The sequence below is a fragment of the Carassius gibelio genome, chromosome B12, assembly GCF_023724105.1.
Source record: "Carassius gibelio isolate Cgi1373 ecotype wild population from Czech Republic chromosome B12, carGib1.2-hapl.c, whole genome shotgun sequence".
NCBI classification, from domain to species: Eukaryota; Metazoa; Chordata; class Actinopteri; order Cypriniformes; family Cyprinidae; genus Carassius; species Carassius gibelio.
Genome location: NC_068407.1, coordinates 1,552,872 through 1,576,581, shown reverse-complemented (window position 1 = coordinate 1,576,581; position 23,710 = coordinate 1,552,872). Strand labels below are relative to the sequence as shown.

The following is a 23,710-nucleotide window of genomic DNA, read 5'->3' as shown; positions in this document are numbered from 1 at the left end:
ATGAGTGAGTGGTGAATTTCTATTCAAAATGGGGCATAATACGGATTTATTATTTTGCACTCCTGACATAAATCACTAAATATCTGTCACTGCAACAATGTTGTATCAAAATATTGGTCAAATATCGAGGCTAGAGTCTTTAAACTTTCAATTGATGCACAGTTTGTCCAGATCAAGTAAGAGAGTGATGTTTAATGTGCTGTGAAAGTGAAACAATAATAAACTGGGGCCGTCGGCGATGTTTGCACGTAAAGGGGTTTTAAGGTACTAATATGCAGCGCTTAGGGGTAAATAAAGGTGTACCTTTTGATAAGGTACTGCCCAGAGTTGGTGAGTCATAGTTACATTTAACAGAATTACGTAATTGAATAACAAAATAAATGTAACTGTATTTTTTGCTGATTACAGTTACTTATGGAGATGTAAACAATTACAAAAGCAGTTTTTACACACAATCACAATCACACACAGATTTGACAGATTTCTTTCCCAAATTGCAGCGACTTCTCTAAAATATGAGACACCAATGTTTCAGGCTTTTAGGACATGCTTATTTTATAACAGATTTTTTTTCCAAAGCACTGTTGGATGCCAGTGTTTTATGTCATAGCTATGCAAATATTTTATTTCAAAATCAGTTTCAGCTATTAAACCATATCTTGTTATGATTTTAGATCTGCATTTAACCTCGGAACGATCTCAGAGTAAAAGATTGTGGCGGCTGTGCTTTAATATTAAATTATTATTATCTTAATTCAAGTGATGAGGGATTTCGTAATCAGTGTTGAGTTCTAGTGGTAGGTTAACCCTGCTTTATTTACATGTTTGAAAATGATTACCAGTCAAAAACATTCATTAGAAATTTAGAAAAGGTATTAAAAAGTATTCAAATGTCATCAGTTACTTGTTACTTACAATACTTGTTACATTTCAAATAGGGTTCTATTGTAATCTGTAACCTGTTACATTTCCAAAGTAACATTCCGGCCCAGTGACAGCTTTCTGAGAGTTTACAGACTTGTAACATAATTACTGTATACAGTAGTCTGATCAAACAGATCAATAGTATTCTTTTATTTCACAGAAATCAATATAAAACAGAACGTACAGCTTACGATAAGAGTACACTGAGCTGGCCAAATATCACAGACCGTTATGATTCCTCTGTACAGACTTTTAACAACACTGGTGCAACAATAAACATGTTTAAAGGTTCATGACCTGCACTGGATGTGAAACACATTTGCTACACAGTCCTGCTGTGCTTTTGAGATGCACATTCTGACTATTCACTGTTGTCATCATGTTTTGTGACAGAATCAGCTGTTTTATAGTCTCTCTGGTGTCCACATGGGATTGTGGGTTTGTACTTTCTATAAATTATAAACATTATGATGATGAATCCAATTATGGCACCAACAGTGACAGTGACCTCAGATGTAGTCAGCTTCGCTTCACCTTTGATGAGAAAATTAATAAAAAAACAATCAGTAATATCTCAAAGAGAATTCAGATTCTGTTATGACATGATTAAAACTATAAAATCAACACCAGATTCATTGAATTCTGTATATTTTTGCTAGAGATTGAATATATTTATTGATATCATGATCTATGTACTTTGACTCCTGAAATCACTTATGATTCATAATGTGGAGTTAAAAATGCGCTGACAAGAGGATGAAGAGGATGTTCCTGTAAGTAATCTGGACCAATAAACAACAGTAAAATGATAGAATGTGAATATGATAAGCAATACCTTTCTTAACATTATCTGTAATGATGGTTTTATCTCCAGACTCTGCAAACAGATTTTTAAGGATCATAAGTTCAACAAAACAAAACAATTTGAAGTGTAATAAAAACCAGCACCATGTCGCCTACCTGTTACGTTAACAATGAATTCTGTTGACTTTGTTCCACAATTTGTTTGAAAAAATAATATAAATTTTGCAGTCATGGTTGCATTTGGCTTGTAACCACATGTGGGGAACGTCTCTTGTTCACAGGTCTTGTTAAGAAATTTTTTGTAGATTACTGTGCCATTTTCTCTGCCATCCTTAAACATGTACCATATAATGCAGCACTGATCAGCTCCTTTAGTGCAGTTCAGTGAGATGCTGCAAGTGAGCGTTAGTTCTTCACGCACAGTTCCACTCACATTAGCACAGCTTGAACTGAAGATACATGAATCTGAAAAATAAGCTTATCTATTTAATACATAAAGCAAAGGTCAGGGCAAAGGTAACTTATATCAATTAAGACTTTTTAAGCAAAATTGTAAATGCATCTTTTATGTTTTACTGAAAACAACAGTTTGTGTGGTAGTTCCGGCGAGTGGCACTAAAAGGTTAATGCTCCATTGCGCTTGAAAATAACAATTCTATACTGTGTTTCTGATGTTACTGTAAAATATGTTTTTGTTTATGTAGTTTTGGCACGTAGACCTGCAACCCTGCTGCAAGGGCTTTGTTATACCACATGAGCTAAAAAGCAAGTTTACTGCATTAGAAAAGCCATCGATTTACATGGTAAATGTCAAAATCTATTGACTATGGTAAGCCTGAGTGTGTATCATAGCATAGTATTGTGCACGAAACTTGCTAATAATTGTTATCATATGCCACTGTAATCTTAATTTGCATTAAAAGGAATTTCTAGTTGTTGGCATTTTACTGCTCTGAGTGTCTTCACTTCATCTACAGCGATATCATTTACTTGATTGCAAATAAATGCACTATTTAACTGAACAGAGATGACATCACTGAATTCAATGATGAACTGCCTTTAACTGTCCTTTTGCATTATTGAGACACTGTTTTCCTAATGAATGTTGATCAGTTGCTTTGATGCAATGTATTTTGTTTGAAGCGTCATATAAATAAAGGTGACTTGACTTGACTATAAATGGTTTTTGGTTTTTGAGTGCTATTGTTGTGGTCTCTTCACAGCTTTAAACAAAAGTGCTGCAAAAAAATAAATAAATAAATAAATACCTTGGAACCAGCTCTATCTGGGTCACTCTGAGAAAAGTGCTCCTAAAACATTTTCTTACCATCACTGCCCTCACAGACAGATGCGAAAGTCCAAACCAGAACGATCATTTTCACAGCATTTACAACATCCATGGTTTTGCTTCTGCAATAAAAGAATGGCATTAAATCTTAAACATCTTAATTAAATTTGAAATGCATGAAGACACTATGCACTGACCACAAGAATAGCAATGAATAGAACTGAACCTGTTCTGTCGAATGGATTAAAAAGCTAAATTAAGCTGTAAAATTTTGCTAACCTGCTTTAAAATGTCATTTAATATTAAACATGCAATAAAGAGATTCAAACACCAGTTCAACAGAAAAAAAAAAATCATATTTTAAATGATTCATTTAATAATGAAAAAATGTACTGAATACTACATGTATATTTTTTAAACAATACTGAAAGTGGTTACGTTTATCTTAGTATCTCATTTGCTTAGCTTGCTTGCTATAATCAAATGTGAAGTTTCCGCTCGTGCGCAGCTTTCTACCAGTCACTTTCAACCAGGCATTTCCTTCTTGTAAACTGTTAAATTCTAGGTTTGGGAACAGTGCTAGGATTGCACTAGCAAGCTGATTCTCAGTCTCAGCTGACAGAAACTGATGAAAAGCATGATAATTGAGGTAAGCGAAAGTAGGCTACTATGCATACAGAAAATGCAAACATTCAGTGTTTTTTTAAGATAATAATTAGATCTAATCATAACTATTCTATTCTACCCAAAAATAACAATACAAAATTATGAATTGCTGGTTTTATATACAAGCTCAAATAATTGTTTTTATTTCATCCTCCCATTGCAGACTATTGCAAATGATCAAAACTACACAAGTCTTTTATATTGTGTTTTTTTTTTTTTTGATGTGAAAGCGAAACTACTTTGTTTGGCCTTCCAAAAGAGGACACGTCCAGAAACCAGTGGTTAAGTTGTATTTCAACATTGTTCCAGAACAGTCCAATGCAAATATTCAGATGTGTGCAGTGCACTTTATGGAGGATGAGGACTGTGTCCTGAACCAGAAGCTTGCAATGCATCTGTGGCACAAAGGCTGTTCTATAAAAACTGGCAGTTCAAACTTTGCAAGAATTGGCACTTCTGACGTTTTTATATTTAAATAATTTGCCAATGATGATTCAAACACGAGTTTTGAGCAGTGTAGAGTAACCTTGTGGTTTGTTGTTTCTCTGATCACAAATGCAGACATGGTTTCAGGACAGGACTGCAACAACAACAACAAAAATAATGGCCCTGGTGTATTTTGGTCCAGACGGCCCACCACCACTTTGATATATATATATATATATATATATATATATATATATATATATATATATATATATATATATATATATATATATATATATATATATATATATATATATATATATATATATAAAGATATATATGTATTTATACACACTAAACTCTATGAAAACACTTGACTTGGCTAAAAAATCTTGGGGGACGAATTTACGTTTGATAACCAATCCAGCCCCGCAAGGTTTTATGTTTACCCAGCGCGATATGCAATGCAATGTATAAAAAGACAGTATAAGTCATTATAATCAGTAATTATGACCCCACTGTATGCAACAAATGCCTCGTTTATAATGCATTTGTTTTGTCTCATATAGTGATATCCATACGGTGAATGAATCTCTCCAGTATGCACTAATCCACAGATTACCTATTCTTAAAGGGGGGGTGAAATGCTCGTTTTCACTCAATATCCTGTTAATCTTGAGTACCTATAGAGTAGTACTGCATCCTTCATAACTCCAAAAAGTCTTTAGTTTTATTATATTTATAAGAGAAAGATAGTCTGTAATGATTTTTCACGGAAAAACACGACCGACTGGAGGCGTGACGTGTGGGCGGAGCTAAAGAGTCACCAGCGCCAGTAGGCTTTTGTGTTGAGAGCGTTTGGAAGCTTGAGGACAAAACCAACCAAAACAAACCATGGCTAATAGTCAGATTCAGCATATATTTATGATCCAGAATCAGATCCAGAGGCTGAAATTTAACAATTTAACAAGTTCCACTTTATGTCGTCTTTTTTTTTTTTTTTTTTTTTAAGCTGTACATGTGGAAAGTGCAGTTTGATGACAACATCGCATGTTGTTTACTTGATGTGCTTACGCGCCGATAGCTAAGTTAACAACACAGAGATATTTGAAGCAGTTTTACTCACCGCCTGTGGTTCCAACACACGATTCGTGACCCTTTTTTGTTGGGACTGCATTATCCTTAAGAAATAAACCATGTGCAAATCCGGCGTCAAACTGGGCCTTGTTTGTAAAACAAGCATCTTCGAAATGCAGGGAACAAACACAAACACTTGCACAACTCCGTTGATGCTCTGTAAAAATAAACTCCATCCACTGGTCCCTTAATGCTGTTTCTCTTTTGGTAATCTGTGCAGGGTTGTCTTGCCCTGGCAACCAAAAACACACTTCTTTTGTGACATTTCGCGACGCTCTGATCAGTGATCGTCTGTGCACAGCCTCTCTCTGCTCTGCTATACGGGAGCGCGCTCTTCCGGCAGAAGTGCCTCAGGACCCATATAAGGAAATTACGCTCCATCTAACGTCACACAGACCCATACTCGAAAAAAACTTTCCCAAACTTGTAAAAAACCGGAAGGAGTATTTTTGGAAACAAAAATACTCCTTCAAACGTACAACTTAATTTTTGAAACTTTGTCCATGTTTAGCATGGGAATCCAACTCTTTAACAGTGTAAAAAACTCAGTATGCATGAAATAGCATTTGTTCTCTTTTAATTAGGCTTCATTTATTCCTTCAACTTGCACCTCTACAGTTTGCGTTCGCTTTGGCTCACTTGCTCTGATTATGCAACATAAAGTGGAAAGTTGCAACAGTTCAGAGAAATGAGACAAAATCATCATCATCATCATCATCAAAAAACTGTTTTCGATAGTCATATGCATTTTAAAATATCTGCAAAATGTGTAATGAATGTATTTGAAGATTTTCCCAAGGTTGGTTAATGATTAGTAAATATAAAGAAAGTTATTGCTCACCCACGGTCTGTGTCTTCACCGTCTGAGTTCATTCCGTACTGACTATAATAATAGTTTTTAACTTTCACTTTCAAGATTGCTCACTTCTGTTTAGGTTGTTATAACATTTTTGACAAGCAATTAACTTTACCTTCATGCAATAGTGTTTATGACAGCTACCATCAATAGACTACAACAAATACAGGTCTACTGAAGATACTGACAGGGCCTTGACCACCATAAACATTGAGGTGGATGTAATTTGGGGCCAAATTTCTTCTTCTTCTGCTCTTGAGTCAATGGTAGCCCATGGAACCGCTTGTGGTAAAGTTATGAAATTTGGCACACAGATTCCTTTGATCCTTTGGCACATGCTGTATTAAAGATTTTTAATTATTTGAAAAATCTACTTTTTTACTGACCAAACTTAGTATGTGTTATAATGAGTTTATGTCATGGTTAAAAGGTAATTTTAAAAACAAATGTGATTTATATTTTAAAAGTGGTTAAAATAATTTAAAAATCTGTCAGCTCACGTATTTTGGGAAGAGTAAAAATCACTTTAGCTGGAAATGTAAGATGCATTTAGGAACCATATGTAAGTGAAAACATAAGCTATGTTTTATTTTGAGTTAAAAAGATACAACTTAAAGGGTAACAGTGGTTATTGTCATTTTGATTTATTTAATCACACAAAATTTATAACTCAGTATTTGCTGAAAGATGGAAAAAAAATATTTTTTATTTTGAAATTGTTTATTTTATAGTGAATATTGAGTGTTTGTAACAGAGGAGGATAAGAAGTATTTTAGAAGAAAAGTAAAAATAAACATCAGGATTTCCCTTAATATTTCTCATACCTATGCAATGCATTTTTCAGTGGACCGAAAAAGGAGAAGTTCTGGAGAATGTTGCTATCCCTGTCCATCCTGAACGTGCATGGTGACCAGGGACTTTCAAGTTTCAATCATAGCATATCAGCATCAAAGTAAAGGCCATTCCAATCTTCTGAAGCCATATGAGGCTTATGGGAAAAATATATATTATTCACTTGCCTTTACAATGTAGCCTGGCGTCATGGTCTCCATCACTTTTGTTGTAAACACAACAGCAGTTTTGTCAGAACAATAAGAAAAGTGATTTTCGAAATCAAAAATACTAAAATAAGAATCTCTACTATATCTTTTTTTCAAAAAGATTAGAAATGTGTACTTTTTTTCTAAGGCTACATATACAATCAAATGTGGCAGGTTCAGTCTTTCACTTTTTTGGATTTTAATCGAGGAAACATTTTGACATAATATCTGTACTTGAAAATGTTAAGTTCTCAGTACATAAAATACAAACTCTTCTACTCCTCATGTGAGTTTGTTTATTGTTTACATTCCAGCGTAAGTCAACATACAGGAGGCACTAGGTACGCTCGCCGATCAGATACTGTATGTGAAGCGTATCTTCCAGAATTTTCATGCCATCCCTTGAGCTTCACAGAGTCACATGTTAAACTTATCTAATCAATTGGGTAACACATTTTCACTTTCATTTTGCAACTTATAAAGTGTTTAAAAAATGTATTTGTTTTTCATTTTTGCATTTAGCAGACGCTTTTATCCAAAGCGACTTACAGTGCATTCAGGCTAACATTTTTTACAAAACGTGTTCCATGGGAATCAAACCCACAACGTTGCGCTGCCAACTCAATGCTCTACCACTTGAGCCACAGAAACAGAATGTAAGGTGGAAAAAACATGTATTTGACCCCTGAACCATCAGTACAGGCTCCACCGAAGGCTGTTCTTTCACCCTTCTCTTCTCTTCTCTATATATATATATCTCTGGCCTTCCAAAAGAGGTCAAGAGAAAGGTACACTTCCTGGTCTGGAGTACTGACTGGTTAATATAAAGACTGATTAATTCACTGTATGCATGGAAAAAGACGGCTGTGGAACTATTTGGATGTTATTTCAAAGAGTATATTTGTTCAGCAGTTTATAATTAATTTTGGATTAAAACATTAGTAGTCTGTTCTTACTCTGGTTGATGTGTGTGCGTCACATGAATATAATTCTTAGTAACAACATTAATGGATTGGTCCACTGCCACGTCTCAAAATCTGAATCATTGCTGTTACTGTAGTGAGAAAACGACAGGAAAAAATCTAGCTGACTCTTCAGTGTTCACTTTGCCATATTCACTACATCGATGGCCTCTTGTGCTCTATTGCTATAATGGACAATTTTAGCCTAGAAAAAGACATTTAACCCTGAATGGTTCAGCGAGTTACCTTGAATATTTTGTCAAGATTAACTTGTAGAGAAATGTTTAAGAGAAAACAAGGTCACAATAGATAGCAATCTTTACAGGAGGCTTTTAATGTTTCAGCAACAAGATTTAACTGTTAGATTTGTTATCCAGAAACAATGAGGGTTTGTGTTTTCAGAATGTGTGTGGTTTGTTCCATGTTATACAGCACTTTAGAAGTGAACAAACACAAACAATAAATAAAAAAAATTCAACTTTGCTGCCAAAAAATGGTTTTGGATTTAGCCTTGAAAGTATTTTCACTCAGGAATCGCTAGTAAATAATTATCAAACTGCAAGTAACTTTAAACTAAGTTTGACAGTTGTGCTACATTCACTTTTGTTGCATAAACAAGAGCTGTTTGGTCAGAACAAATGAGAACAAGTCAAATGTAATAGTAAATATTGATATTTATTCAGTTTCACTTAAGTAATTCATTTATTATTTTTAGTATGAGCAAACAAACACACACTAAATCAATATTCAAACTAAAATGATGTAGGATTAACTATAAAACAACTTTCTCTCAGCATTTGCTAATAAATAATTAGAAAGAAATGGCAAGTAACTTCAAAATATAGCTTGATAGTCATGTTATACGTTGAGTTTTGTTATATAAACAAGCGCAGGTTAGTCACAACTTGATATGAGTAAAGTTTGCGAACAAACTTTGATGTTGGCTTGGAAAAGCATCACTTAAAAGTTTGAAGCCACTGAAAAAGTGTGATGGTGCTTTGAAAGATTTGTAAAGTTCAGATATTGATTAGATTAGATAGCTACCATGATTTTGCACATATTTACCGATTAACATGTTCTACGATAAGCATTGTTAGAAAGCTTGAACACTCTATAAGTCTTGTTGGATAAAAGTTGTACCCCCCTTTTTTATCATCGATTTAATGAAAATTGCAAGTTGATATGTTAGTAAAAGATATAGTAATGAGGTAACAATGAGAAATACTATAATGAGAAAACCTTGAAACCTCAGAATCATTTTCACTGGGGAACTGCTAATAAATAATAACAAAAAGTGGCAAGCAACACGTTTAATTTAACATTAAATTATGAAGTAGAAAAACTAGACCAAAAAAAAAACCAAAAAAACAATCCTTTTGGCATAGAATCAGCCAAGATAATCGCTGCATAACTGAAGTTACAAACAAAACGTGAGTGAAACTGCAGTGAAACTAGCGGTGCTTTCTTGTGTCAACAATGCCAACAAAAACATGGAGAAGAGATAAAGGAACGTGCATTTCTATTCGCTGGTGGACATTTTGGAATTTCAGAAACAAATGAAGCATCCAAACAGCTGAAAATTATACCTGCATGATTGTTTTTTCATCTGTAATTAATGTGTCAGTCAGACAAAAGCAATTTAAACAGTGCGACAGTCTGGCGTCTCTATCCAACGATTTCCCACAGCTTTAAGCACGATTTACTTTATTTATACAACAGCTGCGACACTACATAAATGCCACTGCGTTCTTGTGATATTTAAAAGCAATCAAAATATTATTCAGAAAGAGCTGATTAGTGAACACACATAAACAGAGCAGCTCTGTGCATTATCAACTGTTTTTACCTGCATTATGTTATCTTTATTTAGTGGACTGCATTGAAAAAGGACTGCATAATTATTTTTGTACAGTAGAGAAGTTGCACAAATCTTTACAAACAATCTACTTCATCAAATACTTTCTTTTTCCAATGTGTTTTTCCATCAGCAGTACATGTTTGCACCTGTTCAGATAACAGCCTGATAAACCTTTAACCTGAGCTTAGTATTTGTTCGCCATTGTTATTAATCTTTTGAAATGGACTTAACTGCTCATTTCCAGATTTTATTCTTTTAGGCAGTCTCATTCAAAGAAACTCAATGCAAACTCACTCACGTGGCAGACAAACAAAGCAGACACATGCCGGCATGGACATGTCCTCAAATGACACAAGGATAGAGACTAGGTCATGTTTTTGTTTTTATATAATGTCGAACCTATACAGTTCATGGTCGTTTTAATGCATAGAATGGCACTTAATTTTATTTTAATGTAAAAACTGGGTTCGGAAGCAAGATTTTCTTATATTAACCACTTCAAATTATATTAACAAGATTTAGCAAACACTGAATTGCAAAACTGAATTGCATTCAAGTCTATGGAAGTTTTTTTTATATGAGAAAGTATAAATTCTGTTTTAAAAAAAATAAGGCTGTATTTTAAGTATATATTATGCTCTAAAATGTGTGTTTAGTGTAAGAAACTGGCCCCCTGCCAGTTTGCCTAATAGTATTTCCATAGATTGCCTTAATATAGGGAGATGAAAGGGTCTGTATTACTATTCGAGAAAGCGTAATGGTCAACTTGGATCACGTGTGTCTTAATAACCAATCACATTACAGCCTTGACTTCATAGAAATTCAACCATCGTTTATGGATATCATGACTGAATCCCACCACTCGCAAAAAGGCAGTGACTCCTCTAATAAAACAAACAAACAAAAAAATTCATGGTAAACTCTAAAAATATTGTTTAGTGTAAAACATATTGAAGATTTGCCTATATAGGCTGTTGATTCATTAAATGATGAGCTGATCCTCTAAAAAAGCTGTTTATAGAGCATAGTAAAGCCTCTCCTCCATTGCATCTCAATTTAATTCTACTTGATGATGATATGAAAACATTGTTATGACTTAGAGATATTCTATGCATCTGTGAACTGTTTTTGTATGTATTTGATTTCTCTGCTCATGTTTATAGACATATTTGTGTTCCAGATGGGTGTGGGAAACCCTTACCCAAATTTAATGACTGCCCCAAAGACTTCTCTGCTGCCTTCAGGCCTTGTTGACTTCGTGCCGCCGTGTTTCGCTAGCGTCCTGATTGACTGGTTTTGTTTGCATCTTTTTCATCGTTTGGTTGTGAAAGAGTGTCGTACCAGAGAGAGATATTCTGAGTGAATCTGTTGAGGGTTTGTTATTGCAAGATCAAGTTCTAAAACTCCTGTTTATTTGAACATCAAGTGCTAGTATCAAGTATTTAATCTAAACTAAACAGACAAAACAGTTTCAAGATACAGAAAAAGGAAAATAGTTTTTTATTTTTTTCACACAACAAATGAAGAAAATTCCTGAGGTCTGTCAATATAAGAAGATGTTTATACACTCAGAGAAATGGTACAAAAGTTGTCACTGGTGCAGGACCCTTTAAAAAGTACACTTTAGGTATTAATATGCAACTTCAAGGTACTAATATGGTAAATAAGATACAAAGGTGTACCTTTTGAAAATGCGCCATCCCAATGACAGCTTTCTGAGAGTTTATAGACTTGAGATCATTCAACATAATTACTGTATACAGTAGTCTGATCAAACAGATCAATAGTATTCTGTTATTTCCCAGAAATCAATATAAAACAGAACGTACAGCTTACGATAAGAGTACACAGAGCTGGCCAAATAACACAGACAGTTATGATTCCTCTGTGCAGACTTTTAACAACACTGGTGCAACAATAAACATGTTTAAAGGTTCATGACCTGCACTGGATGTGAAACACATTTGCTACACAGTCCTGCTGTGCTTTTGAGATGCACATTCTGACTATTCACTGTTGTCATCATGTTTTGTGACTGTTTTATAGTCTCTCTGGTGTCCACATGGGATTGTGGGTTTGTACTTTCTATAAATGATAAACTTTATGATGATGAAAAAAATTATGGCGCCAATAGTGACAGTGACCTCAGATGCATTCAGCTTCACCTTTGATGAGAAAATTAATTAAAAATAATCTCTCATATAAGTGAATTCAGACTCTGTTATGACACGATTAAAACTATAAGAACTATAATTTATTTTATACTGTATATTTCTGCTAGAGATATGTCTATTCTATTGATATCAAGACCTATGTACTTTGACCCCCAGCTTCAACCTGGAAGAGTAAACAACAGTAAAATTATAGAATGTGAATATGATAAGCAATACTTAACATTGTGTGTAATGATGGTTTTATCTATAACAGATTTGCAAAGATTGAGAGGACAGCAAAACAAAACAATTTGGAATCATTTAACTTCAAACATAAATGTGATCCGGTGTATCGAAAATGTATGATGCATAATAAACACCAGCATCATGTATGTTGAGACTGTAGCTTCTCATTCATCCACAGCATTTTAATCAAACACAATACATGCATTATTATATTTGAAGTTGATTAGTCTGGACAGGGTTTTGTTGAACAATTATTTAAAAAGAAAATCATCGCCTGTGTTTACATGCATGCAAAGTGGTTGTTAAAAAAAATGTTATGCAACAACCATAAAGAGCTGGTACACTGGTATTACATTTATTACAAAGAACCTACTAAACATTCCTCCGGCTTCCATTAAAATGGAAAAACCCCAATGTAACCAAAAGGAAAAGAAAAAAAAATAAACTTATATTTTCTGGTAAGAGATTACAAGAAGACAATAAAGAGATATTCCATGTCTCTCACTGTCAGGGATCTGCAAGAAATGGGACCCAAATGCAGAATGAGCAGACAAGGGTATTTTATTAACAAGACAAAGACTGGAACAGCTGGGGAATTTGCAGTGAAACAGTTCAAACAGATGGGCTGGGCAGACAACAATACGGGCAGGAGGGATGACCACTGAGACAGTCCAAGATGACCACAGGCCCAAGCACAGAGTAGGCAGCTCCAGCGGAAGGGTCAGGTAGACACAGGAAACTCGTAGCTTCAAGTGAAACTGCAACGTCACCAGACTAGTCACCAGGTAGAGACTCACAAGACCAGAGACTTGACACGTGAGAGAGGTGAGCTGCTTCCAGGCAGTGGGGTACAGTGGTCAGGAAATCCGAGTGGGGCCAAGACAGGACAATACACAAAAACAAGACTCAAAACGACACAGACAATTGAAGACAAAATTAGAACAAAGCAAAAGAAAACCAAAGCTATAATCCAAGAGTAAGAACAAAACTCAATCCAAAACTGGAATCACTTAAGCAAGAATAAATGAAAGTTTAAATCGAATGAGAAACAAAACTAGATTAGAATACACAAAAGACTTCCCTTTCTTTTAAACTAGACAAAGCTAAAGACCAAAAAGGATATAAACAACTAGATAAGAGATCAAAATAATGATCAAGCTCAAAGGGATAAATTCTAGGCTAAGAGATGGGTAAACACCAAAACAAACCAGCAGAGACACAAGGAAAGAAACCCCAATATATAGGAAAGTACACATGAGGATCAGGTGAAAACAATCAAGCAGACAAGGGCTAAACAAGGGGGCGTGACCAGGGGTAACAAGGAGGTGGGACAAGGGGAGCACGTGGCAGACACAAACAAAGACAGAACCATGTGCTTAGACACAAAACAAACAGAGAAACATGGAACAGAGACAAGATGGACAGGGCTGTCAGGGCAGGATCCTGACACTCACAGCACATTCTCATTTTGGACTCCTTTCTCTAAAAAGCTTTTCAACGTCTCACTTATGTCTACTATCACTTTAGGACAAACATTAGGAGAAAGACACTGTTGATATTAAAATGAGAGATATATGAGAATACTTGAATCTGAATCTAACCCTTTCTGAAAACACTTTCTTACCTCCGCTGGCCTCACAGAGAGATGTGAACGTCTAAACCAGTATGATCATCCATGGTTTTGCTTCTGCAAGAAAAGAATGGCATTCATTCTTAAGCATCTTAATTAAATTAGAAAAGCATTAAGACTGCTGATAGCTGTATTACTTAGTGTTGAAATGGTAAAAGATGGTGGGGGCTTGTCCGCCCAGGTTACTGAGTTCGCTCTGTCCTTTAGCTCAGAGTTGAGGTATCCTTTTGCCAGATAATGCTTCTAATATGGTCAGAACTTTGTGCACATAATCCCATTTTTAAAACGTACAGATGTAATCTACATCCCATGGTTTAGAGGATATGGAAGCGTCAACGCAAGTTCTACTAGGAAGACTTTTTTGCCACGTCATGCATTACAATTAGATCTTGCTAATCGGCACTCAACACAAATAATATAAATATAAATAATATAAACTCTTTTGTTATGAGGCATTTTGAGGCTCGTTATTAAAGTCTCTCCTGTTGCGTAGACCATTTCTGCAAAGAGGTCATCGCTGTCTATTTCTGCACGAGCGTACTCTTATAAACAGTACGTAAATGGACACGTTTTCTAGCTATGCTCAAACACTAAAGTTTGCCCAATACACAATAACACAATATATTGACTAACTAAGCACTTCATCATACTTGAATCGAATCTGTTATTCTTTTTCTATTCTCAGGACATATATTAAGGCAATTAGCTCTATCTTAGCTATGTGGCATTAGTTTGCTCTGATAAATAACTAGATGTCGCTCTTTTTTTCTGTGTGGAGAAAAACTTGCACACTGTAAAAAATAAGTGTAATTTTAACTGTAAAATTTTGTAAAAACGCTACGGAAAAAAACTGATAATAGGTTAACAGTAAGTTCCCGTACTATATACAGGGAAAAACTGTAAAAGATCTAACAAAGCATTTAATGTAAATTTACAGTAAAATTCTGTTAATTATACAGCTTTTAGAAGTAAAAAAAGAACAAATCAATGTATAATTTACAGTCTAAAACTGTAAACTGATATTCCCAGAATTCCCTGCGTGACACTCCACGTTTGAAAGTATTTTGTTTAAATAATCATGTTTTTAAATAGTTCTTGTTATCAGTTATGTACATTTGAGCTTTATGTTACATCTTCTGTTGCTTAATGAAAGTTTTTTGCATTATTTAAGTATCACGTGTGTTACCATGATGGTGTTTTGTGTTTCCATAAATGTGCACCTTCTATATGTTAATATATACTTCTGCTTGTGGTGAAGCTACTTGTGATGAGCTTTGATACTTCATGTGGCTTTCTCTTATACAGTATCATCTTTATTATTATAGTGGTTGTCAGTATTTTCAAGGTACAAAACAGATTTAATTTTGTGTGTTGTTGAATTTACTGGTTTATATTCACATTTTCTTGTTTGTAAATTACAGCTTTATATTGTAAAATTAACAGTTTTTGACGTAAATGTGTTTACAGTTTTCTGTATTTTTACAAAATTATTCTGGCAACCTCAGCTGCCAAAAAGTTTTTGTAAAAACAACAAGAAATTTTTTACAGTGCACTCGTCAAGGCCTTTCTATATTCTGATGTTTTTATGTAGTTCCTAATCTATAGACGACTTCTTCTCTGGATCTCCTCATAAACGTCATCAATGTTTGGATTTGGAGGTTATAAAGTAATTACTTCTATTCTGTTAATTTAGTGTGTGCCCCATGACTTTAATGTCCTGGACAGTGTATGCTCATTCATAACATCTGCTTAAAAGTTCAGCAAAAATCTTTGTGTAAGGGCTTTCTTTATGCTTTTACAGGATTCAATAGCTATTGAAGTTTAATCGGCTAGTAAGGCATCATTGTTAAATGTAAAGTCTACTGGTGTTGGTTCATTGCGTTTCCTCATACCTATTGACTTCGGTCTTACTTGGCTTGTAGGTTTCCTCTTTGGGTTCTGGTAGTTAGATGGAGGTCTATCAAGTGTGTGCAGGAGTCTAGCCTAAATAATGTTTATGTATCTCTTAAGTCGCTGCTAGAACCCTAATGCTACCTCTATCATTTAACCTAAACCAATGGCCTCTCTTACTAAATGTGCTGGTTTAGAATTCCCATAATCCGCCATCAAATTGCTATGTACCTGATCGTCCTCATCGGATTTCAGTCCTTCACTTCACATGGGCTATTGAGGCTTCATATTACTCACTTTATAGCGACCTTTGCTGATTTGGTCTATTGTGACCTTCAGGTAAGTGATTATTATGGTTTACATCACTGGGTATTATTGTCCTTTGCAAAAAATTGGCCTGTAATAGCTTTTTGAAGCTGCGTTGTGTCACCGCTTCTATACATGAACTGAAATGAACTTGGATTCATTCTGTGGCCTGTCTTTCATCCATCTCACTGCGTTTGTCACTATGGTCTATTTACATGGACTTCCTCTCTGTGCCAGGCTATTCTTTTTTTGTCCATGTGATAAGAAGTACTTTGTCTGGTGGGTATTCATTTTCTTCTTTCTTTTGGGGTATGTTTCCGGCCTGCCTTCATCTTCGGCAGGAACAGCTGGAATCTACAACGTCTGATTTCAAGCCACAGATATTTCTGTTCTTTTTATTGGTTTTGTAAATAAATACTTTTGAGTTTCTTCATCCCGTGAGTTTTTCTGGTAGAACTAGTTTTAGAAGTAGCAGGAAGGAAGCCCTTTGTTTGCTAGTCGATGCTTCATGATGCGGTGTACAATTCTTACTGGATAAACAACTGCAGCACCTCTTGCAATGCGACTATATAATGCATAGATGCAATATTAAAGTTTTCGAACAGACGATTGGCTTCATGTTTATAATACTTTCCATGGGGTCATGCAAGGACTGAGAAAAGCTGAGATATTCTTAACAAGGAGGTTCTGCAATCTGAAGCAGTTCTCTCTGTCATCCATTGCATGATTTAGGATTTATAAAGACGAAGTAGATGTGCCAGAACTGAAGTACAAAACCTGGTAGCACTATACAATTCTGCTGTTAATTTTGCCATGAAACAACAGGAAATATCTGACAGATATTCATACAGCACAGTTTATAAAAATGTTAATCAAAACAAGTAGCATAAAAGCACCATTAATCCCTTGTAGTAGACACACAATAGAGAATGCAGTCGCCTTCTCTTTTTTATCACTATATCAATACATATTAATACCTTTATTTTCACTAGACTCTCATTTGATTTATTGTTGTTGTGTGAATTATTGATGATGAAATCACAAAGCCTAAGAGTAAACAGAAGCTCTGCGGTGATTCAGAGAAATTCAAGAAGTGAAACTAGATTTGATGAGCTAGAAAAGAAGCTCACTACAAAGTTACTGAATCAACAGTGACCTGATTTTAACTGAATAATGATTATCTACTTCCTGTGGTCATCTTAGAGCTGCTTTACTTCATCATTATTTTCCTGTGTATCACGGTGAAGCTGCTTTGAAGCGATCTATTCTGTATAAGACTTGACTTGATTCAAACAAATGTCTAACCATCATCCGCTTTGACTCAAATGGCACAGCAGTGACTGTATGATGACACTAATGATATGATAACATCTGCTATCAGCCACATTACAGCACAGGTGCTGAAAAACTTGAGAAATGATATTGAGTAAATGCACAATAAACTTTTGCAATAATATTGTTGTCATTATTTCTATTGTGAAATCAGTCAGTGATTCATCGACCATGTTTAAACCTGTAGCAATACAACACACTCCTTGGTTTTTTATACTGATGGAGTGATTTTCATGTCTCTGAACCAACCAGTTAACAATGGTGTTAGCAACAGGTTATGGGTTTGTTGACATGCACGAACTGATCAGATATAAATCTTGAAAACATTTCCTAGAATAAGATTATGAAACTTACACAAATAAATTACACATAGACCATCTCTTTGCACACTTCACCCACTTTACTAGTTTAACTGGTGTAACTTACCCATGAACAGAATGCAGATATTCATCTTTAGAGAGCGTCTTTAATCATTTCAATGTTCTTTAAAAAATAGAATACAAAACCACACCATTGACACTATTAGGAAAATGCATGTGCAAAATATTAAGAAATCATTTCCAAACTTAAGCTATATTAACATTTACTGTAACAAATACAAAACTGTCATTAATTACATTTAAAGTCAAACACAGTTTGAGTTTCGCTGTGTTTCCTCTTAAAGTTCACAAAGGCTTAGTTCATTTAGTTCTTAGTTCATTACAGTCACATGTACAAATATACACACTGTAAACACATTTAAAACACATTTACTATCGTTTAAAACATTGCTTAAATCATAAACACAAATGAAACCTATCAGACTGCAGATTCTCCACACAGACCGCACGATGTGATTTTGCTGCTAAGAGTCTGATAAACTGGTTTCTTGACCACAGACCACAGACTTAATGCCTTAAATCTGTCTTGATTTAAATATTTTGAGAGACGTCTTACTATTTGGAAACCCAAACTCAGTTATAAAAAGGTAGATAGGCCCTAACTGATTCAGAAGAGTGAGCTGATTATTTCTGGGCTAACTTGTTGTATTTGTTGGTTTAACTAGTTCTTCAGACACACAGACACGACTCACTTAACATATGACGAAGCTTATGCCACTGGCATTTTTATTATCTTTTAGTTTTAGTCCTTCTACAATTTCACAAACTATTTTTTGGGGATTTTCAATCTTTAACTGTCATCTTGTTGACAGAATGCAGACAAGTTCCAAACTGGAATGAACAGTTGCGCAGCATTCATGAGAGTAGACAGAGACTTTAAATAGAACCATTTAATTTAATTTAATTACTTAGCTTTAAGAAAAGAAATATGACTGTTTAAAAAATATAATTTTATTAAATTCATTATAGGAATAATAAGGAAGTACTAGAGATGAAAGAGTAGACAGAGACTTTAAAGAGAACAATTTAATTTAATTTAATTACTTAGCTTTAAGAAAGTAAATATGACTGTTTTAAAAAGTTTATTTGATTACATTCATTTTTAATATAAGAACATTTTCTTTAAATTTCATATGGGTTTAAATCAGATGGTCATTTTACACCCAGAAGGTGCATCTTAGCCACGGACTCGGATCAACTTACCCCCAGCCTGGGGGCAAATTAAGCCACAGGAACACGTTTTTGGGAGAAGCCATATTTTTAGAACCATTTGTCATAGATACATTCTGATCATTTATAATGACAGGAAACATCCTGAAATTACTTTACACTTTCATTGTACTTCTGTGTCATTTTCCCTTATCTTGAGGACCACATAAGTAAAAAAAAAATAAAAAAATAAAAATAAAAAAAAATAAAACCCGGCTCATCTTACCCCACTCTCCCCAAATATATTGCAGTCGCCTCTCAGTTTAAATAAAAAAAATAAATCACAGTTAATCTATATTTTATTTGATGTCAACTGGCACTTAAAAACTGTATAAATAAGATTAAATTCATTCAGGTATACTATCATGTTTTCTCCAGCTCATACAATGAATGAACCTGTCACCAGTCTGTCATTAGTTTTATTGCTGTTGCGTGACTGATGATGAAATTACGAAACATACCTGGAAAGTGGAAAGACAAGGTCTGCAGTGATTCAGACTCAGAGAAATGAAGAAAAGTGAATGAATGGATGAAGTGAAGCTAGATCTTAAGAGCTAGAAATACAAAGTTACTGAATCAAACTGAAAATTAAAGACGTTTAAATAACTCACACAAATATCAGCTCATTAAAATAACCAGTTTTCCAAGTTCATATGCACATCAGTAACCTGACAACACTAGTAAGCTGCGTTTACATGACTTCATTAATAAATCAGGTTATTTTCCTGTAGTTACGTAACAATATAATAATGTGCATTATCTGACTGAGAGTATTCAATACATTTGTCAGTTGTGATGTTAAATTAAGCTTGCGACGTGTCAACTTGCGGGAACCCTCTCATGCAGTTATAAACGCAGCATTGTGACTGAACCACTTCTACTTCTGTTGCACGAGATGAGAACATATTTTTAGCATTTTCTGGGTTATGCTTTTCTGATATATTTCCTTCTTTCTTTACTGGAAGTCTTTAGCTCGGTCTTAATGTGCTTAACTCTTCACTAACGATGCATTCCTGTCACATATCACATGTGCACATGAATAAAGCCACAGAAAATGGGTCACCGCATTTACATGAACAAGTGTGTTTTCGGCTTGTTAAGCAAAATCAGCATTGATTCCTGTTTGCATCACTGAATCATTATTTCCTCTTTATCACTGTAAAGCTGCTTTGAAAATCATCTGTATTATAATAAATTAGTATAGAAATAAAAGGCTTGACTTGATTGAAACAAAATTATAGATATTAATCAGCAGACAATCAACCTTTACATTAAAATGACATTAAGTTGTCATTATTTGTGTTGTGAACTCAGTGGTTCTTCTGCCATGTTACACCTTTCGCCATAAAACACACTCAAAAGTTTTTAGTTTTATTTTATTTTTTTGTGGTCTCGGCTAACTGCTAATGAGGGAATGAGTGAATTTCATTCTCTGAATGCTCATTAAATGACAGGTGTTTGTTTTCATCGGCTGTTCTCTTTCCCAGAAAAGTTTTTATTTCTCAGTTACTCCTGTATCTCAAACTCAAACAGGTTATGTTACTGAATGCATGAACTGATCAAATAAAAACCTTTAATGCAAATATAAAACCCTGAGATTTCTTAAGATTTCCTGCAGAATAAGATTATGACATTTGTCTAACACAACGAAATAATGTATGCATACAAGATCAGCTCTTTGCACTTTGCACACAAGTATAACATACCCATAAACAGATATTCATTTTCAGAGAGTATTACAAGTCTTTATTCATTTAAATTTTCTTTAAAAATAATATAAGACAGTACAAGACCACACAATTCACATTTTGCAAATCATTTGTGCAAAATATTAAGAAATCATTTCCAAACTTGAATTATATTAACATTAATACATTAACATTCATTTTAAACATTCCTTGAAATTCTGAAAAAACTGCAAAACCAAAGACAGTTTAAGTTTAGCTGTGTTTCCTCTTATAGTTCACAAAGGCTTGAGTTCATTAAAGTCACATATATACAAATATACACACTGATCAAACCGATCAATAATATGGTGTTATTTCACAGAAATCAATATAGATGGTTTCAACGGCAACAACATAAGCAAACGTTACTGCTCGTGCGCCCGATGAAACCGTCTATAAAACAGAAACCAACATCCAGAGTTATATATTCAGTAGTTAGAGATAGATCAGATAGTAGAGTACAGTGTGTAGTTAGGAGTGGAGTTAAAATAAAGATGTGTGTTTCGTGAGCAGCACATGAGAACTCGTACTGCTGAGTCGATGCTGTTATATCACATTTCCACAAGATTTTGTTTTTGTTTTGTAAATGATAATCATGATGATGATGATGAGAACGATGCTGAAACAGCCCACAGCTGCAGCGATGGCAGTATCCTTAGATTCAGGATCCTCAGGTTTAGGACCAACTTTGATTTTTTCTGGTTCTATAAAAAAGGTGCATTTAAAACATTTAGATTACTGTTTAAATCATCAATATAAATCCAGCACATAAGATAGCAGGCTGATTTCTCAAACATATTTCCACAAAACACCTCTGCTGCTGAGAATCTGATCAATCTGACACACATCTATAAAATCCACTCTAATTTAAGTAGAGATAGGTTACTTTTTAGAAACCATAATCATCCACCAGTTAGACCCTAAACATGCCAATATGGCAAACATTTACTGAATTATAAACAACAAAGCCAATGTGTTACCTGCTATATCCACAGTGAATTCTGTTGTTTTCTTTCCACAGATCGCTTGCACAAAGAATATGATTTTTTCTTCAATTTTAGTAGTTGGAGTGTAGCTGCATGTGAAGTTCTTACTCTGATCACAGTTCACAGGAGACTCTTGTTTACAGAGTATTGTGTCATTGGGGAATTTAAACTTATACATTTTCATGCAGTAGTTGTCACATTCCTGAGAGACTCTGCAGGTGAGATCTACTTTTTTCCCCACAAATCCAGTCACATCATCACAGATTACATTGAAATCTGGAAAATAAAATATATGATATAACAACTAAAAAAAAAAAAAAAAAAAATTCAACATCTTGAAATACAGTGACTATCACCTTAGAGAAACAACTAATGAATAATATCACAGCATTATGTATTTGTACATTAAATTTAGGATTTTAAATTCCCACATTCTCTTACTTTCAGCTTCACAGACAGCAGTAAAGGTCCAAACCAGAATGAACAGTTGCACAGCATTTACAGTATTCATGGTTGTGATTCTGCAACACAAAAAAGAATTGCATTAGAAATAAAACTTAGAACTAAGAAGGATTAGACATAGAGATTAGATAGAGACTTTACAGAAGACAATTTACTGATAACAAATGTCAGGACTTATCAGCAAAACTTTATCGGATTATAAAAATATAAAAGTCCTAAATACATATATAAAAAAATAAAAATAAATGAACAATCCATATAGACTACCTTTATGGTGTTAGCATATTTAAAAATCACTTGAGGTTGTTTAAATGATACAATTTTATTTTGTTTCATGAACTATTCCTACATCTAGTGCATCTTTAGATGACATATTTTATTTGATTTAATACATATGCTTAATATAATAATCACACAGTAAAAAAAGTCTGAGAATAAGTTGTACATATGCAGTATATCACACTTAAATCATTTAAAAGGTTTCACACAACATAATAAATCATGCTTAAATTAAATATTATGCGAAATATTAGCTAAAGTAAAGCACTGAGAGCACATAATGAAACTTTCCCGTAGTTTGTTATGGATTAGTGAAGGCAATAATTTAGTGTTCAGAGAGGTATGCTCACCTGCGCTCAGTGTGTCTTCACAGTGAAAGAGTTCATTCCACTCTGACTCTCTCTGAATGATCACATGGGATTAATAAAGCTGTGGCTTTCAGTTTCAGTATGACTTATGCAGTGGTGGGTGTAACGAATTATAACTAGACTTGACCCGTGTCAGACTTAAGCCACAAATTTTGGGGCTTAAGACTTGCTTGACAAATATTCATAAAAGTCTTGACTTGACTTTGACCTGGTATTCATGACTTGAGACTCTACTCGGACTTGAGTTAAGTGAATTGAAATAACTACAAGTCATTTAACGTATTTATTGTCTTATCGTCTTTCGTTCAATATATATCTGTTTGTTTGTGAATGCACTGCAACCTGGTTTAGGTTAAACAAGATATTCTTTCACTTCTAACTCTATTTTACATGCAAATATAGCCGAAATCACAGCACAGTCATTGTCTTTATCTTATGTGTATTTGATTTCATTAGACAATGTCATGATTATGAATCAGGATTTTTGTGCAGATCCCTTTCCCTAGCAAGGAAATTCGAACTGCGTCCTCTAGGGGGCGCTATGGGGAACACCTCGTCGTGACCCGTGTCTAAAGCATAAATTGAAAAAACACCAACGAGTTGGCCAGCGACAGCCTCTGACGTTACTACCGGCGCTGCTATAAACACAGGGGGGCTTCATATTTTTTTGAAGCACCCCTGGGCACTGCCATTGGCTAGCGGACCCCCACCTGCTGTTAGCATTCCATTGACTCCCATTCATTTTGGCGTCACTTTGACAGCGAATAACTTTACATCTGAG

The 23,710-nt window shown here is 34.5% G+C and overlaps 1 protein-coding gene and 1 long non-coding RNA gene across 3 annotated transcripts; both read right to left on the bottom strand.

Annotated features, from left to right (window-relative positions):
* Positions 1-773: 773 nt before the first annotated feature.
* Positions 774-6,173, bottom strand: LOC127968825 (uncharacterized). Of its 2 annotated transcripts, none has more exons than XR_008156138.1 (5): positions 5,235-5,548; positions 3,056-3,138; positions 1,885-2,193; positions 1,760-1,801; positions 774-1,458 (listed from the first exon to the last, which is right to left on the bottom strand). XR_008156138.1 is itself a non-coding variant. In XM_052570186.1 (5 exons), the coding sequence occupies exons 1-5, from the start codon at positions 6,116-6,118 to the stop codon at positions 1,286-1,288; spliced, it is 639 nt and encodes a 212-aa protein (XP_052426146.1). In that variant the 5' UTR covers positions 6,119-6,173; the 3' UTR covers positions 774-1,285. The 2 variants fall into 2 exon arrangements, 1 of the variants encoding a protein (XP_052426146.1); XM_052570186.1 differs by lacking the exon at positions 5,235-5,548 and adding an exon at positions 6,087-6,173.
* A 14,388-nt stretch (positions 6,174-20,561) lies between these two features.
* LOC127968833 (uncharacterized) lies at positions 20,562-23,038 on the bottom strand. The gene is made up of 4 exons (XR_008156140.1): positions 22,912-23,038; positions 22,262-22,341; positions 21,815-22,096; positions 20,562-21,538 (listed from the first exon to the last, which is right to left on the bottom strand). It is a non-coding gene; the product is annotated as an uncharacterized LOC127968833 (long non-coding RNA).
* Between the last annotated feature and the right edge of the window lie 672 nt (positions 23,039-23,710).